Source organism: Neoarius graeffei, chromosome 10 (genome assembly GCF_027579695.1).
Source record: "Neoarius graeffei isolate fNeoGra1 chromosome 10, fNeoGra1.pri, whole genome shotgun sequence".
Lineage (NCBI taxonomy): Eukaryota > Metazoa > Chordata > Actinopteri > Siluriformes > Ariidae > Neoarius > Neoarius graeffei.
Window position 1 is genome coordinate 56,342,705 of NC_083578.1, and position 17,921 is coordinate 56,360,625.

Genomic DNA, 17,921 nt, shown 5'->3' on the forward strand with positions numbered 1-17,921 from the left:
GGAAGTATAACCACATTTGATTAATTAAATGCTTTTTTTGTCACAAACTACTCTGAGTCGCTGTCACTCTTTTATACTATTACTTACTCGGGCAGTGCATTTGTTATTATGCTATGATGTGAGTTTACATTTGTTATTATGCTATGATGTGAGTGCATTAGGTTTTTGAGGTGGATGAAGTATTTCTGAAGTTTCAGAAGTGAGTAAGCCGTTTATTTAACTTTAGCTTCCCCTACGGCCCTATCACGTAAAAATATTTTCACTAAAAATTGGAAATAAATTGTATGGTTATTTGTCCTAAGGCCGCATTTATCCATAAGTATGCAGTGTTAGGCTTCTCACAGCATAGGAATTTCAGCATGCATCCTGTCTTACAGTCTGTAGTATACTGAAATATTTTCGCCAAGCTATGCGTATTTTTTTAAAACATAAAATGATTATTCATCATTAATATCATAAATACATACTTCCGTTTTTTTTTTTTTATATAACAAACCAAACCGATTGAAATTTGAGGAAGTTACAGTCATCTGAAAAGTACATATCGCTACCAACACAACGTAATGGGTAAGCCAGGTGTCTGAGATAAGATGGACGCCATGTGCGAACGTTCGACTTCGCTGATGGGCAACGGGGACGAGGCATCTAGTCTTCTCTGTAAATCTATGACGCTCCCACTCGAAGTGATTTGGCGTCCTATTTTAGCACTTCCGCATTGGCTTCACTTTCCAGAGCGGAGGTTGCCGTTTGAAAATAATCCGATTCCAATCAGATTATAGCCAATCAGAGCGCCTGATTGCCTTTAATCACCTCCGTATTTATAATAAAAGTCGGTTAAAACCAGAGTTTATTAAGTACCATGTCAATAGTCATAATGAGCTTTTAAAGCTGGGTTGTCTTGGAGAAACATTGGATGGATTTGGTGTGTTAGTGATGGGTTTTCTGCGCATGTCTGGCAACCCCAAAGGCTAAACAAGCGTCGAGAGAAAGGCGTGTAAAGCTCGCACTCACAGAGCAGAGCGCCTTGTTTTGATAGACATAAAAAGCAGGCTGCTGTTTATTTTATCGGTAGCTTACAGCAGACATGGATTGCGGGATCTTTACATCGAAGACCGTTCTTTTGTTACTCAGTTTAATATTTTGGGTGAGTACCTTCAAAAGTTTGTTCCATTAGCAAGTGAACCTGTAGCTAATACTATGACAAGCTCTTAAACTGGTTCACGGTTAGCTAAGTAATTTCTAGGCTAAATTTGGGGAATATTATATTTTAATTCATTTAACGTTTAGGTAAGTTTTGAGTGGCTAATAAGTATTTCCTCAGAGGAGTGCTAAAGTAGCTAGCTAATGTTACCACAATATTGCTACATTTTATGGTAACCAAATAGGCCTGTTTTCGGGACTACTGCATTTTAGCGGGCGCTAAAATACGCGAAAAGTCACGTTAACCCTAATCCTCAAACAACCAATCTCAAAGTACAGACAAACACCAGTCTTGATGACTTCGACATATAATAGAACAAGGCAAGCTTTTCTTTGTTATTGACAATACAGGGGCTGTCGCCCCCGAACCCCCGGTTAAAAGTAAACAATATGGCGGAATTGCGCCCGCTAAAGTGTAAACTATCCCTATTTTCTTTTAATTTCGAAAACGTAATTTTATCCATTTTTGTTTGTCATACTTTAGTCTATGCTTGGGTTCGTTTCCTTGTAAAAATTAATGACGTAATGGTAAAACACGTAATGTTTTTTGATAACGTTGTGAAAATGTTTCAGGTACTTTTTGTTTGCGTCAGTCTGACGCCCAACCCAATAAACCCTTAAAATCCTATTGGAGCCTCTAAGAGAACTGATGCATGAATTAGTATTAGTTCCCATAGTCAGCGCTTTCAGGCAGACCTGACCCGAGTCTTTTTCTGCTAAGTGAGCGGGGAGTGCAGCTTTCTAAACAGTCCCGTTTTTGCTACGGGTTGTTTTACAATCAGGGTACAAAGTTTGTGTCATAGGGGTCCAAAATTCAAACTGGTTCTTGTACCAGTTTTTAAGTGAAGGACAAGTTAAAGAACAGATTTCAGGTAATTTTTTGACATGTGTATGGTAGTTTTGTGTAATCTGCTGTAAGATAAAGATTAAGTGTAGCTTTAAGCAGGGCTGGGAGAAACAAATGAAGTGATTCTCGGAGAGGACTTTTTTTTTGACAATTCAGAATCCACTATTTCCATAGTGCTTTTAAATATAAGGCTGTAAGCTTTGTGTTAGTTGTCTCTAATATTAATGTCCCAATATCTTGACCACATTTTAGGATGAAAATAATCATTTTAGATATGTTTTATATTGAAAAATTAGCTGTCTCGGAGAGGACTTTTTTTTTGACACAATTACATACTAATTTGATCAAAATAGTCTGAAAACTTACTGGCATTCAACATTAAAGCTTAACTATGGTTCCAATGATATGGAAACAAATATTTGTTTTATGGTATAAAGAATGATTTAAGTGCATCCCTTTTGGAGCTACCTGTGGTCAAAAAAAGCATTTTTTCTAAGTGACACAAGTAATTTTGCTAAATGTGACGTTGTCATACATTCACCAAAAATAACATTATCAATTTTTTTTTTCCCAAATGAATGCCCCCCCCAAAAAAAATCCTTGCCGTTGCTGCTGCATTGCCATAGTCCTCATATAACCGTCGGCATTCTCTTGCATGCCTTTTCTCTGGCCACGGCCATTCCACCATCAGTCCACATCCTGATGTTATCAATCCATCCTGTTTTCCTTCTACTTCTATTGGCACCTGAACTAGACTATCTGAACATTGTTTCCAATGTTCATACGTAGACCACTTCCTCTTCAATTGGGCAAGCAGACCATCTCCCTCTGAAACTCCTACCCTTTGGTGAATCCATGCATTGGTCTTTCTATCTTTCCAACTGACCTGCAGCATTCTATGCCATACCCACAGCTCAGATGACTGTCTTCATGTCACTCTGCTTTAATGTCCAACTTTCTGCACCATAGAGGGCTATACTCCAAACCAGAGATTACCAATTGTTTCTTCAGTTTCAGGCTGATCTCGTTTGCCTTCCACAATCCAATTAGCTGGCTGGTGGCATCTCTTGCTATTGCTAACCTCGCACAAATTTTTGGTGTTGAATCTGTCACTCTTTACCATTGAGCCAAGGTATTTGAAGCTATCTACCTGGTTGATTACATTTCCACCAAGGAAGATTTGTTCTTTACTTCCATGGACCATAACATGAGTTTTGGCTGAATTTATATGGCGACCAAAGGTGTGGCTGCATTTCTCCAATTCTGCTGCTTGCAGTTCTATCTTTGAGCGTGCAAGCAGTGTAGTGTCCTCAGACAACAAAAGAACATTGTCTTGTTGTAAGACTGAGAAGCCATGGATAGATGACCCAGAATGTCAAGGTTTGATTCACCAAAGACGTCAAGCCAAGATAAACAACTTTCAGGATGCAGAATGAGTCTCTGTAAATCTGTTAAAACTGCATGCCGTAAGGCAAAACGGAAGTGGCTGGCTGGTCTAAGTGCTGAGGCAGAGCAATCATTCAGGTCTGGTAATACCAAATGTACCTACCAGCTGATAAGGCAGATTGGTGGGAAGAGATCCCCGCAGGCAGGCATTGGTATCAAGGGTAAGAATGGTGAAATGCTTTATGAAGCTGATAACATCAAAGACAGGTGGACAGAGTATGGCATTCAACTCTTCAGCTCAGACTCCCCATGGCACCCTCCTGATGAACATCCACCAGAGCTACTGGAACCTGAAGTCCTACCAAGTGAAATTAGAGCATCCTTGCCATTATATGGTGCCAATTTAAAACTTGAACCTTTCAAATATCAAATTGTACCAACACACACTCACTCAATTAAACTTCAGAGCTCTTTCTTAGATTAGATTCACTTTATTCATCCCACATCAGGGAAATTCACGTGTTACAGTAGCAAGAAAATGTCACAGATAACAAATAAAACTGAAATAAAAATTAGACAAACGAAGGATTAAATACAGAGGGCTATTTGCATTATCTACTGTGAAAAAGTATAGAAAAATTGCCTTATTGAGAGGCTTGGAAAATATATTAATTGCATCAATGAGAGATGGTGGAGGTAGTAGTGAAGTAGTGCAAATATAACAAACAGGTTATTGGTGCTATGTTACAAGTTGTGGGTGTTATACAAGCCTTTTGGGCTTTGTTGATATCTGGGTCATGAGATCAGAGTTCCATTGAAGATTAGAGGAACAAAGTTACACTCCATCTTATGACTGAGATCTGGGATTTGTATGTGGGCTGCATCATGTGATGTTTAGGTGGCCCAGCTGACTCATGTTTCAGGCAAAATGGCAATGATTGCATTATTATTGAGGAACTCCTTTATCCCCAGACAACAATGGAACATGTACAGACCAGGGTGTGTGTCATACAGCCATTTCACTGTCACAATATTATTTACAAGTTGCTCAGAAACTTTAACATTGTGTCTTCTTCCAGGCTGCAGGAGTGGCTCTTGCATATGTTGGCTCTTATGTCATAAGCAGCTACAAGACCTTTGATGACTTCAGGGTTGACAGTTACACTGTTATCCCTGCAGTTATCATTCTTGTCGTGGCTGTAGTTATGGTCGTCGTAGGCATAATTGGCTGCTGTGCAACTCTGAGGGAGTCTAAAGTTGGCCTAGGCTTTGTGAGTATGGGACTTTCAATAGTACATCTCTAACAGGATGTAAATAAACACACCACTTTGAGTTTCAGGTTTTAAAATAAAAATGGAGAAGTAAGTTTGTTTTAATGCTTCATGTGTCTTGTATGCAGTTCCTACTCATCATTTTACTGATATTTGCTGCAGAGGTGACTGCCATTGTGTTTGGGTTCATCTACAGTAGCAAGGTGAGGTGTTTTTTCCTTCTTTTGATTACAGTTTTAAGTACTGTACAAATTTGATGTCTACTTTTTGTGACTGTAGTTTGGTATTTTGTGACCTTAATGAGGCTTTCTCCCATTCATTCCTAACCTGGGCCGAACCTTTTTAATACAAAGGTCACATGTTCTCTTTGGATAACTTGTCTGTATATTCTGGCAGATAAATGGTGACTTGAGCAAGTCAATGAGTGAAGTTTTTGAGAAGTACAACGGTGAGAATTCTGAAACCCGGGCAGTGGATTACTTGCAGTCTAAGGTAAACTATTGGGTGTCCTCCATATTTATAAATGAGTGCCCCCCCCCCCCCCCCCCCCCAACCACATTGATATGCCTTTCTGTCCTCACCTTTTCTTACAGCTGGAATGTTGTGGGGTGCAAAACTACACCGACTGGCAAAGTTGGCCATGGTTTAGTTCTCATAACAATTCAGTACCAACTTCATGCTGCAAAGCAAACGTCACTTGCACTGGACAGTTCAACCACCCAGAGCTGCTGAATACAAATGTAAGCAGACTGCCAAAGAATTGACCTTAAATATAACTCTTTTTTTTTTTTTTGGTAAGAAGCTATGGTCTTTTGTTCTCAACTGTCATTCTGTGTGTTTTTATAGGGATGTAGAACTAAACTGGAGCAGTTCCTGGAGAATGTGCTGACATATGCCATGTTTGTTATCTTGGGATTTGCATTTGTAAAGGTATGTTGGGCCTAGAACTTGTACCCTGTCTGTGCCCAGTCTATCTGCTCACAGATGCTGTTAATATTGTACTGTGTGAGAGCTGTTTTGTATTGATTTTTCTTCCCTCCTCTCCAGTTCATCGGCATACTCTGCATTTGTATGATCATCTGCCGAAGCTCCAGAAATGACTATCAGCCATTGTATTCCTAAAAGGTTCTTGGAAGCACTTCAAGTCCTTCATTATAAGGAGAAAAGAAAAGTCTGACATTCCTCGTAACTTCAGCTGTGACAGTATGTCACACTTCACCCACACTTTTGTCCCTTTGACTGGTACAGTATTTTGAGTTTTATTGTGGTCTTTGAGTAGAAATGCAAGAATCTCTCTTGCATGTAGGAAGTGAACCATTAATTGCCAATCCTTTTGTGAAAGTGCAAAAAAATGCAGCACTTTTGAAATTAATAATATTCCTACCTTTTGGGTTGACTATTGTGCCTTAGAGTGCACCTTACTATGTGGCTTTGTTTTTTTTCCCCCTTAACTTTCCTGACTCCTCACACTGGCATGTACTTTCCTATGATTTTTTAAATTCAAACCGTAAAGGGAGTTCTACCAGTTACATGAACTGACTTCTTAAATTTATAAACATTAAATGGATCATTATTTGAAGTTTAAATGGATAAAATTTAGTCTGTAGGTGTTTATGTAAATGTTCAAATATGTAATGCACTGTATGTATTCAAGCTTACTTGAAATTGATTTACTAAATTTTGCTGCAGAAGCTCTTAAGTGTTGGATCACATGTTAACTGCTGAGTTTTATTTGCATTGACAATGAAATAAAGTCTTAAGTGTTTGACCATTGTGTGGGTTCTCCCCCCAAAAGCAGCACTTTTGTGGCAGTTTGTTCATTCAGAAAGTCTAGGTGAAACATTAGGGCTTGCCTAGTGATGGCCAAATGAGGTTCTGGAGTGCATATCCAATATGAGGGGGTGTGATGGATGAAGCCCTCCTTCAAAGTGCGTCGTCCACAGAAAACCACATTGCCTGACACACGAGGCCTTGGTTGTGATCCACGGGCTGCTAGAACATTGTCTGAAAGGCCTTTAGAGGATTAGTCATAACGAATTATCCTGGGACAAGTACTCATCTTCTGAAATCAGCTCCTCACAATTTTTGAAGGAGTTTCACAAAACTTGACCATTTCCTTTGTTATAGGTTGGTAATGCGCGTATTGCAGTTTTGTTCAATTTGGTCGCATTTTACCAGAGTTGTGGCCCTTGATTACCAAACTTGTATTTTGACAATATGAGGCTGTATTAAGCACTTATAGCTATAGTTGGCAATGGGGAATATTGTGCTCTCCAAGCACAATATTTATTTCTGTCAGTGAAATAAACATCTCCCACCCACTGTACAGGAAATCACATATTGGATGCCATCTGGGAAACAAGTCATTGACTGGAAAAGATGACAACCCTGATTTGAATACTTTGCAAGTATATTGATTTTAAACTAAAATCATGCAGTTAAAATGGACACTTTATACCCATTTTGTCAATTTGTGCAAGTAGGTGGGATTACATGTAGAGGAGTTTATTGGACCAGCTACATTGTCAATTGTGCTTGGCCTTAGGTAAATGAAAATAACCACTGACCAAACTAGAACAAATCTGTTTATTTGCATCCCTCACTGCCATTTCTGCTGAAGGTTATGATGGTTCTTTCAGTTCATTTTTCTTTTTGGAATTTGAGTCATTTGAGCGCTCACATTCAGTATTAAACATGTCTAGACTTTTGGCATTGATGTAATCTGGGACATTTCCATCAAAAATCTGGCAGTATTCATCCCAGATATGTGTAGGGCAGGTGACCTGAAGCTGCGTTTTAACTGGCAGCTTCAAGGTTTGTCCTGGGGTGCAGTAAAATGTGCCCCAGACACTCCTTTTCTTAGCAGCCAATTGGAATTTATATTTTTTCTTTCCATGTGATTGGACTGTTTTCTATGGATTTTCATGTTTGCAGCTGTTGCTCACTACTGCTTGTGAGAAGGGAACTCTCACAAGATGGTAAGTTCAAGTGGACCTGTGAAGAAAAATGATTTCTTTACAGAAACATCCTTTTACACTGTGTAAAACTTTCAGGGGAAAGAAGAATGAAAGAATAAAGGGGCTTGGACTGGACTGGCCCAATTTAAACATTAAGCAGCAGGTGATTGAGCATGGGCTTACACTCAAGGCTTTTTCTGCTCTTATGACAAATGGAGCTGGAGGGGGTGTGAATGATGCCTTTTATTACTTTCCATGTTTGCTTTTTCGGAGTCTTGGCACTGAAATGTTGTGGATGATGACAGGGTTACAGGACCTTAAATACCTTTCTGAGAAGTATGAACTGCATGAAAGTAGCTGCAGCCATCTTGACAACTGTTTGAAGCAAAGTTTCTTTGGCAGGTTTAGCATTGCTGAATGGTTTGGCCATGCTATCAGTGGAAAAGAGACTGGTTACTGAGATGACTGACTTTAACCAGAAAGTCATTGGGAAATTTGCTGCCCAGAAAGAAAGGAGGGCAAAATTTCTGTTCAAATAAGGCTTGTTTTTAACTTAAATATTGGCAGCTTCTATGTACTTGCTCTAATCAGTAAGCAGTACTCAATAATTGCACTATGTTCTCAACACTTTGTTACTTTAATTTGTGCATTTACACAACGTACCTCTCACTGTTCACTGCTTGTTGGCTGTAGAATGGAACTCCATGCAATAGCAGCATATAGAATGCAGTGTTTCTGGACAGTGCTTGGGCAACTGTCTTGTTTTTGTTTTGAAGGTGTATAATATGGGATCTTTTTAATAAACCGTGGTTTTGTAGCTCATATTTAATGGCATGCATTTATCCTACCTTTTTGGCTTCTTTAAATAAAGGCTTTCCTCATAATGTGAATATCTCAACACAAACCGGGGGGTCAATTAAAACTCGTTCTTAATTCCTCAGAAATAAAAACCAAACTAAAAATATTTATGCACTTCTAAAACTAGACTGAACTGGAAAAAAAACAAATTGAAAGGATCAATAATAAAAACTAATGAAAATTTCAAAACTACACTAACTCTGCCACCAATACTGCCCCCCTTGTTTTTGTTAGCGCCAGCCGCCACTGGTTGCGATTCATTGAAAGGTTCATTACTAGAAGGCTCACTAGCGACACCTACTGCTAAGTGAAATGTACAGCATGTTTTATTTCTCCATCACGTCGGTGTTATCACTTTGCATTATTATTTGCATGTATTTTGCATAATATTCCATTTTAAAATAACTTGTGTAATACATTTTCATGTGCCTTTTTGTTATTTGATCTCTACTCTTCTTTTCATACACACACGTTTGTTTCACTATCCCTGTGAGGACCTTCCATTGACAGTTATTATTGCAGTTAATTAATGCTGTGCCTGCACCTCAACCTAGCTTTAACCTCAGTAATGAAAAGGAAACTTTTTGGCTCTTTTATTTTTTAATTTTTGTTTAAAAAAAACACAACAGTAATTTCCTGATGGGGACCATCCAAATGTCCCAACAAGGTCAAAATTGTCAGATTATAATAGCCTTGTGGGGAAATTTGGTCCCCAGTAAAAACACGAGCACACACAGTCTCCTTGTATGCTCAGTATAATTGTGTCTGCACAAATAAACAGGTGTACATAAAGAGGGTTAGCGCGCGTGTGTGTGTGTGTGGGGGGGGGGCTGTGAGCTCTGCTGCAGCCTTAATCACGGAGTAACATTTAGGATGAAACAAGGACGCGTTATCCTAATGGGCTTCATGGGCAGCTGCCCAGGGCCTCGGCCACTAGGGGGCCTCAGAGGTAGCGAGATCGGAATGAAGCCCACCTTGTCCCGTCGCATAAATCACCCGTCATTGTCAATATGATCACTGTCCACCATGTCTTCACACGCTACGCCAGCTTGAGTTCAATGATTTAATTAATGACTTCGCTTTCCAGAAAAGTAGGAAAGTGCTCTTGTAAGTTGACCCATGGCTGTCAAACTGAATGCGCAAAGCTGTGTGCCACTGCTGTTTGGGACATTACGTGTGTGAAAGGATGAAATGTTTCACATAGCCTAACATTTTGAGATTTATTTCTGAGAAGCAAGATATTTTTCTTTCTTTGTTATCGCTCTTTGTTTTCACAAGTTAAAAGTCGCCTGGATTCCAAAATGAAAACGAACGGTACCAAATGAATGTTCTTGTTCTGAATACTAAAGAAACTGTTGTAGGCCTAGGTTATGTTCTTGACATGTTCATTGGCTCACTCATTCAAAGGCTTCTTGAGGCTAAACTTTAGTTAACCAGACTTGTTAACCGTGATGTCTGATGGATTTTTTCACCGTGTAATTGCCTATTTCACCATTGCTTTTTCTCGATTAAATAGGCGTTGATGGATATAAAGTTTTATCGTTCAATAGTATTTCTAATTGTGCCACTGTCATTATTTAAGTTTCTGTGTCTAGTTAGACAGGCACGTCTGAGGGGGTGAATTTGCTGAGCGCAGTTGACAACAGGCGGGGGTGGGGCCTCGGGGCGGTGTCTGCCCAGGGCCTCGGCAAGGGTTAACACGGCCCTGACACTGACGTGACCCAAACTGTCGTCAGTCACGTGGTTTTCTGCTAAAAGATACTCGCGTCAAAGCAGGGCTTCATCTGACACGCCCCCTTATACTCAGTACGCAGTTCAGAGTCTGGCTTTAGACGGCCCATCACTAGTTTTGTCTGTGTCATGGTGATATTTTGAATATCTGGTCCCTGAGAATGTGTTGCAAGAGATCAGAAGTTCATTAAGCCTTTAGTGCTGCTCAGTTCAGTAGATATCTGTTGCAGACATTGTCAAAATGCAATGAAAATAACCATATCCCCCCCCCCCCAAACTACTGTAATTTACAATGCAGCCAGACGAGAATATGATGTTCCAAATTCTTTCTTTCTTTCTTTCTTTCTTTCTTTCTTTCTTTCTTTTATTTCCGTATCCATTATGCACTTGATATAAATAATTTAACCATAATAAATTATGCAAGGTGAAATATGCATTGTGAGATTGAATAGGAATAAATGAGAATCTCATGTGCAATGTATATATAAGTGTAGTAACCTTTAAATATGTAAAATATTTCATTTACATTTCTTTTTTGTGAGTAGAATGACCAGCAGATGGGAGACTTTGTTTATACTCATGCGGAAATGTGTTCATGGAGGTGAAATTTGGGATGGTGTATATAAAAAAAAAAATGTACAGACAATTTGCTCTGAAAGTATTGGAACAACAATACTTATATACGTGTGTGTGTGTAAAAATATATATATATTTTTACATTTTATTTTAACATCGACACGAGTGTTTTACTGGGAAATACGCCACTCATATTTTTCATACGAGACATAGAAATCCAAAACCATGACATAAATCTCTATATGTCACTCGTGAAGAAATCAATTAATTGTTTTGATAAATGTGGGTACTTTTTTTGTGAATGTGTCTATATAATAAAAAGATCATCACACGTTGGCTTGAAAGATATGAAGTTTATCTTCTCATGTTGAAAAACTCACATTTTTCATTTGAAATACATTGTGGATCTGAGTGACATATTTAAATAATATTGGCTGGCTTTGCGGGGCAGCATGGTGGTGTAGTGGTTAGCACTGTCGCCTCACAGCAAGAAAGTCTTGGGTTTGAGCCCAGCGGCTGGTGAAGGCCTTTCGGTGTGGAGTTTGCATGTTCTCTCCATGTCTGCATGGGTTTCCTCCGGGTGCTCCGGTTTTCCCCACAGTCCAAAGACATGCAGGTTAGGTTAACTGGTGGCTCTAAATTGACCGTAGGTGTGAATGTGAGTGTGAATGGTTGTTTGTCTCTGTGTCAGCCCTGCGATAACCTGGCGACTTGTCGAGGGTTTACCCCGCCTCTCGCCCATAGTCAGCTGGGATAGGCTCCAGCTTGCCTGAGACCCTGTAGAACAGGATAAGCGGCTACAGATAATGGATGGATGGATGGATGGGCTGGCTTTGAGTGGTCTATCAGATATATTCCATTCAGCTAGCATGATATTGAACTTATCTTCGACTCATTCAATATCATGCTAGCTGAATGGAATATATCTGATAGACCACAAAAAAGCCAGCCAATATTATCTCATCTCTTTTTTATTATTATTATTATTATTATTATTATTATTATACATACAGTCTCTCTATATCAGCATACTCAAAGGCCAATGCTAACTTAGCTGCAAGTTGGCGCTGTTAGCGTGGCAGTGCAGTCACCTTCCAGCTGGTGTAGCATTCATCAGCATGGCAGTGCAGTCATCTTCCAGCTGGTGTAGCATTCATCGGTGGTGTTAGCGAAGGCCAAAGCTAGCTTACCCACAACTCAGTGCTGATAGCGTGGCAGTGCAGTCACTTTCCAGGTGGTGTAGCGTTCATCAGGAGTGTTAGCAAATGCTAATAAAGTGGTCAAGCTAGTGTTCTTGAGAACCAGTAGCACAGGCTAACAACCGAGAAACTAAGATTTCTGTCTCCAGACTCTTCTTCCATGCATGCTCACCACAGTATTTTTCACTCATCCTTAAGTATTCATTTCCTCATGTAATTTATTTAGTTGCTTTTAAAATCAACATTGACAACTACACACACCGGAACTACCTGGCACCCAAAATACCTGGCGGCTATATTTGTTTACAAATTGTCACAGTAGCTCACTAGCATGGAAGTTTTACCTTTCCAATGTGTGTCTTTTCCAGTTTTTCGATGTCCATTGGTATGTTTTTCTCTTGTAAATATGCGTGAAGAATATATAATGAAGTTTTGGTCCCCTTTCGGGTGTTCAGCACGTCCTTAGTTTCAGTTTTCAGTTTATTTATTTAGTGCTTAATTATAGCATAGCTAATCCTAGCAGTAGAATTGGATTAGCCTCATCTTTTCTCTTTCCCGGTGGATAAAGAAATGGTTCTGCGCATGCGCAGCAGAAAAGTTTTGTCATGGGATAGTCGCATGAGCTCCAACGTGTAGCATCATGTTGTCTTGACAACGTGCAATATTGTAACAATATTGCACACTCATTCTCCATTGGGTAGAGTGGCATAGTACACGTAGGATAAGTGATATGATAATAAAATTGCATGCTATCAAACCAAATGAATGAAACTCACTAGAAGGAATAGAATCCATGTTTTTATTCCATGGAAAAGGTGAACCAGTTAAATTAAAATTCTTTTTGATAAACTTGCTGTGGCAGCAAGGGTGTGGTCGAGTGTCAGCTGTGAACGGCATGGAGTCAGGTTGAACCAGCAGGTAATGTGATGAGTTACACCTATGTCTAATTACTGGCTGTCTATTAATGTGTGTCTTGTGGTGATTTTATACCCTTAATGTAACCATACACGTGTAGCCATGCACACATGCCTTGATGTTATTATATAAACAATAATTTGGTTTATGATGAATGTATTTTGCTTCATATATAAACACATACACCTTAAGTAATCACAAATGTATTCTGATTTATATAACCACACATACATTGATTTCTTTTTATGCTGATTACATACTAATTCAAAGCCGAGCATGTTGATTTTCAGTAAAGAATAAATTAAGTTAATTCTATTAAAAGTAATAATAAATTGGTTTATGAATGATAGTTACAGTAAAATACAGCAAAGACATTGAGATTGTTTATACTGAAGGTTGTTTTCTGTTAGATCACAGGCCTATTCAAAAAGTGCATTATTCTAACTCCAGCATCTGCAGTGTTATCATATGTTGTAATGAGTTAGCCAAGACCATGTTGAATTAAGCAGTTGTTCATTCTGGAGTCTTCTGCATGTTGACGTAATACATTTTATCAAGTTATTCTGAATTGGGTAGTGTTACAAACTGCAGTGTGCATTTTCTTATGGTGTGGAAGATTGGCCAAGGACACGAGTGTTGTGCTAGCTCACACCTGGGCCTGTATTGGCCTTAAACTTGATTTGACCCCAACCATTTTGAATCATGAATGTTGTATTATTTACAACATACCACTCCTTATCATATGTTTTGATTCTTTCTGAATTGACCATTCATGCTGGAAAATTTGGGTCAGTTGATGCAAAATATGAGAGGTGTGGGATATATTGCCCAATAGAAAATGCTGAAGTGGTATGACATGACATATTAACCAATGAAATTATTTGTATACACTTTTTTCTTTGAGACAGTATGAAATGGGAACTCTGTAATTCTGAGTCGGTTCACTCTGCAAACCGAACACGGCTTTTATTATTTGATTTAATAAAAGTCTAAACCTTTCTGCAACCTCTTGGACTTTGAATCATTTTTTGCTTGGAGAGTTAGAAAGTTTCCATGACAGTCTCTGTATGTCTTTCAGGTAGTAACGAGCGGGAGAGCTATGTGACCCCATGGGTGTGTCTGTGTATAGTGTGCATACTAAGATCACTGAAAAGTGAAGTTTAAGGAACGTTGGGAATAAACACATCTGTTCTGAAGCCTGCCTCCCAGTTCCTCATTTTCCCACCTCAGAGAATTATTACATTGGTGCTGAAACCTGGGAGTTAGGAACAAAATGCCATCAAAAAGTCCTTGCCACTCAAGGAGTTCATCCATGCCCTCACCACTGCCCAACAAAACTAGCACCAGGGGCTGGTCACCATGTGCCATGAGCAGGAGCGGCACTTCACAGCATTGCTCCAAGCCCAGCAGGAGGACCGCCCGGCTCTACTGCATCTCATCACGTCTGCAGGTGCCCCATTCACTGAGTCAGCAGGTGTCCCCCACATCCCCCTCACAAAAATTGGGTCGCGTGACGACCCCGAGACCTTCCTAGTACTCTTCAAGCGAGCTGTGGGGGCATGAGGGTGGCCGGATGGGCAGATCACCTACTGCCGCTCCTCACCAGCAAAGTGCAGTTCACAGCCCAGCAACTGCCTGCTGACAACAGGCTGGAGTACGCTGACCTGAAGTGTGCACAATCCTGCAGTGAGCTGGCCACACCCCCAAGCAACAGCATCAACGTTTCTGCACATTGACATTGGAGGAAGCCGGTCAGCCATTTGCCTATGGTCAGCAGCTCCAGGATGCCTACTGGCGGTGGTTGGGGGCGGAAGATCACGATGTTGAGGGGGTCGTCAACATGGTAGCATTGGAGCAGTTTATCACTCGCCTGCTGAGAGGAACAGCAGAGTGGGTCCAGTGCCATCACCCGGCATCACTGGGCAAAGCAATTGAATTGGCTGAGGACCATCTGGTGGCGTTTCCGGAAGCAAACGCTCCTGCAGCTTCTCTCTCTCTCTCTCTCTCTCTCTGTCTCCCCCCTCACCAGCCCCCTAGCTATGGGGGCCAATTCCCTCAAAACCTGCTCCCCATGCTTGTCTTCCCTCATGTCTCCTCACCCCCTTCTCCTTCCACGTCTGTGCTGTCACTAACCCCCTCTCTCTCTCCCCAGATGGACCCGTCCAAGCCCACCAAAATGGGGATCGAGTCCGGGCAGGTCTGTTGGCGCAGCTGGAAGACTGGGATTTCCCAGAATTAGCATTTCTGCAGGCGGCATGGTGGTGTAGTGGTTAGTACTGTTGCCTCACAGCAAGAAGGTCCTGGGTTTGAGCCCAGTGGCCGACGAGGGCCTTTCTGTATGGAGTTTGTATGTTCTCCCCGTGGGTTTCTTCTGGGTGCTGTGGTTTCCCCCACAGTCCAAAGCCATGCAGGTTAGGCTAATTGGTGGCTCTAAATGGTTGTATCTATGTGTCAACCCTGTGATGACCTGGTGACTTGTCCAAGGTGTACCCTGCCTCTCGCCCATAGTCAGCTGGGGTAGGCTCCAGCTTGCCTATGACCCTGTACAGGATAAGTGGCTACAGATAACAGAAGGATGAAGGGCATTTCTGCAAAGATGCAGGGATTCTGATTCACTTTCCTGATGTGCTATGAGCTTCCCCTTGATTGAGGAGGAACATACCCTGTCTCTGTGAGTATTCAAGGGGGTACAGATCAGGCTTTGTTGGATTTTGGGTTGTAATCTGACCTCTATGCATCAAAGTCTGATTCAGTATGGGGCACTGAGGAATGCATAATTGGTGAAGGTGAGGTTCGCAGTGTTATCTAGAGACCCATGACGGGTAATTTTCTGCAATGACGGGCTTCAAAATTCAAAAATTCGGGGATCCTTCAGAGTGCATTGTGCACACGCTTGGGAGCCAGTCATTATGGAAAACACGTGATGCTGATTTGAGTGCAGTGAACATGAGCATATAAGGACACTGTTTTCACAGAGACTTTGTGAAGTATTCTGTCAGGTATGTGGCGGTAGATGGATCTAAATGCAGGAAGCATGTTTACTAGCAGGTGTAATAATTACAAAGATGAAAGTGAAAGCAGAGTCATAAACATGGCTACAAGCAAATGTAACAGTGATGATAATACTTCACAAAGCCTCTGTGTCCTTACATGCATGTGCTGATTGCTCTCAAATCAGCATTAGGTGTTTCCCATAATGGCTGGCTCCCAAGCGCCCACACACTGGCGCGCCAAATGATACCCGAATGTAAATGCACTTTTTAAGTCTTGGTGAAGGTGAGGCTATCCCAAGCCGCTGTGTTACTCATGTTCACTTCACTGGATAAGAATGAGCACCTTGCTCCAGTTCTGAAATTATTATTATTATTAAGAACAATTAGGGGGCGGCACGGTGGTATAGTGGTTAGTGCTGTCGCCTCACAGCAAGAAGGTCCAGGTTCAAGCCCCATGGCCAGCGAGGGCCTTTCTGTGCGGAGTTTGCATGTTGTCCGCGTGGGTTTCCTCCGGGTGCTCCAGTTTCCCCCACAGTCCAAAGACATGCAGGTTAGGTTAACTGGTGACTCTAAATTGACCGTAGGTGTGAATGTGAGTGTGAATGGTTGTCTGTGTCTATGTGTCAGCCCTGTGATGACCTGGCGACTTGTCCAGGGTGTACCCCGACTTTTGCCCGTAGTCAGCTGGGATAGGCTCCAGCTTGCCTGCGACCCTGTAGAACAGGATAAAGCGGCTAGAGATAATGAGATGAGATGAGAAGAACAATTAGAAGGACTTTAGATATTAATAATGCAGACATTACACTACGGGTCAGCCAAGATCAGATGGACCTTATAGGTTCCAAAATAACAAAAAACCCAAGGTTACCCAAAATGGTCAAAACTGTGATATTATGGGCTTGTACATATTGGGGTCCCATACCTAAAATTTCATTTAGCATTCTCTTTCCATTTTGAAAATATACCTCATTTTATACATGCCCCATTCTGCTAGGTTGTTGACGTTATGGACACTACATTAAAAGATATAACGGGATAGATCCACTTAAAACACCTCAAAAGCAAATGTTGATGGGGCAACGAACTGTTATGCCATAAAGTGCCCTGTCGAATGTTACAATTGAGTATAGTTACATGTATTTGCTGGGTCTTCTAGTTATGTGACACGTTATCAGGGACCCCGATATTAGACAGAGAAACACAAAATTTCACAACACTTTATTAAAGCTCCAATTATTGGGCTCACAAAACATCATTTTATGCATAGTATCGGCTTATTATACTAGTTCCTTAATTAATTGACAGTTGGTTGTCCTTTCCATCAAAGATTACATAGCTTATATACTTGTTGAACAATGTTACACATAACGTTACGGACACTACACAATGTGTCTTGGGTTATTCCCAAAGTCACAACATGGGATGTGTTTCAGAGAAATGTTTTTAGTACAATTAGTGATGACACACTGCATCTACTACACTTTACACCTTAACAAATTATTAAAAAACAAGGGTGACTACTCGAACATTGCATCATGCAGCAGGGCGAAACCTACCGGGTAATACTAGTATATCAATATCAACACAGGATCAACACCACATGTTATACATACTTAAACACGCTTTTGGAAAATACTAGTAATTGTAATACCTCTCTAGAGAGGTCACTTATGTGAGCAGCCACCTCTTATGAAAGGCCACATTTGGCTGTCTCACGGATGCATTTGGACCTCTCGTGAACAACCACCTCATTTATAAGGCCACTTTTGGCCGGCAATAGGGGAGGCCACTCAAACGAGGTTCAACTGTACATGAATAGCCGTCTCAAAAACAAGTGTTAAAAAGCACATTATGTAAAAAAAAAATGTTATTAACAAGCCAGGGCTGTATCTTGAATAGTCAAAATATGTCTTGGTAACATCTTGATTATAATAATTTAGTGTTCAAATAGTTGGCCTGTGGGGTCTTAATTCAATCAGTTACAACTT

The 17,921-nt window shown here is 40.7% G+C and overlaps 1 protein-coding gene across 1 annotated transcript; it reads left to right on the plus strand.

The window, feature by feature from the left end:
* The first annotated feature begins 952 nt into the window (after window positions 1–952).
* On the plus strand, window positions 953–6,472 carry tspan36 (tetraspanin 36). Its single transcript, XM_060931908.1, has 7 exons — window positions 953–1,144; window positions 4,513–4,704; window positions 4,833–4,907; window positions 5,101–5,196; window positions 5,298–5,444; window positions 5,551–5,634; window positions 5,752–6,472. The coding sequence occupies exons 1-7, from the start codon at window positions 1,085–1,087 to the stop codon at window positions 5,824–5,826; spliced, it is 729 nt and encodes a 242-aa protein (XP_060787891.1). The 5' UTR covers window positions 953–1,084; the 3' UTR covers window positions 5,827–6,472.
* Window positions 6,473–17,921: the final 11,449 nt, after the last annotated feature.

Excerpts from the sequence above, each read along its gene's own strand:
- tspan36 (XM_060931908.1), top strand. The coding sequence starts at position 1,085 with ATGGATTGCGGGATCTTTACATCGAAGACCGTTCTTTTGTTACTCAGT. Across the intron at positions 4,705-4,832 it reads CTAAAGTTGGCCTAGGCTTT|TTCCTACTCATCATTTTACT; the intron begins GTGAGTATGGGA and ends TCTTGTATGCAG. Across the intron at positions 5,197-5,297 it reads TGGATTACTTGCAGTCTAAG|CTGGAATGTTGTGGGGTGCA; the intron begins GTAAACTATTGG and ends CTTTTCTTACAG.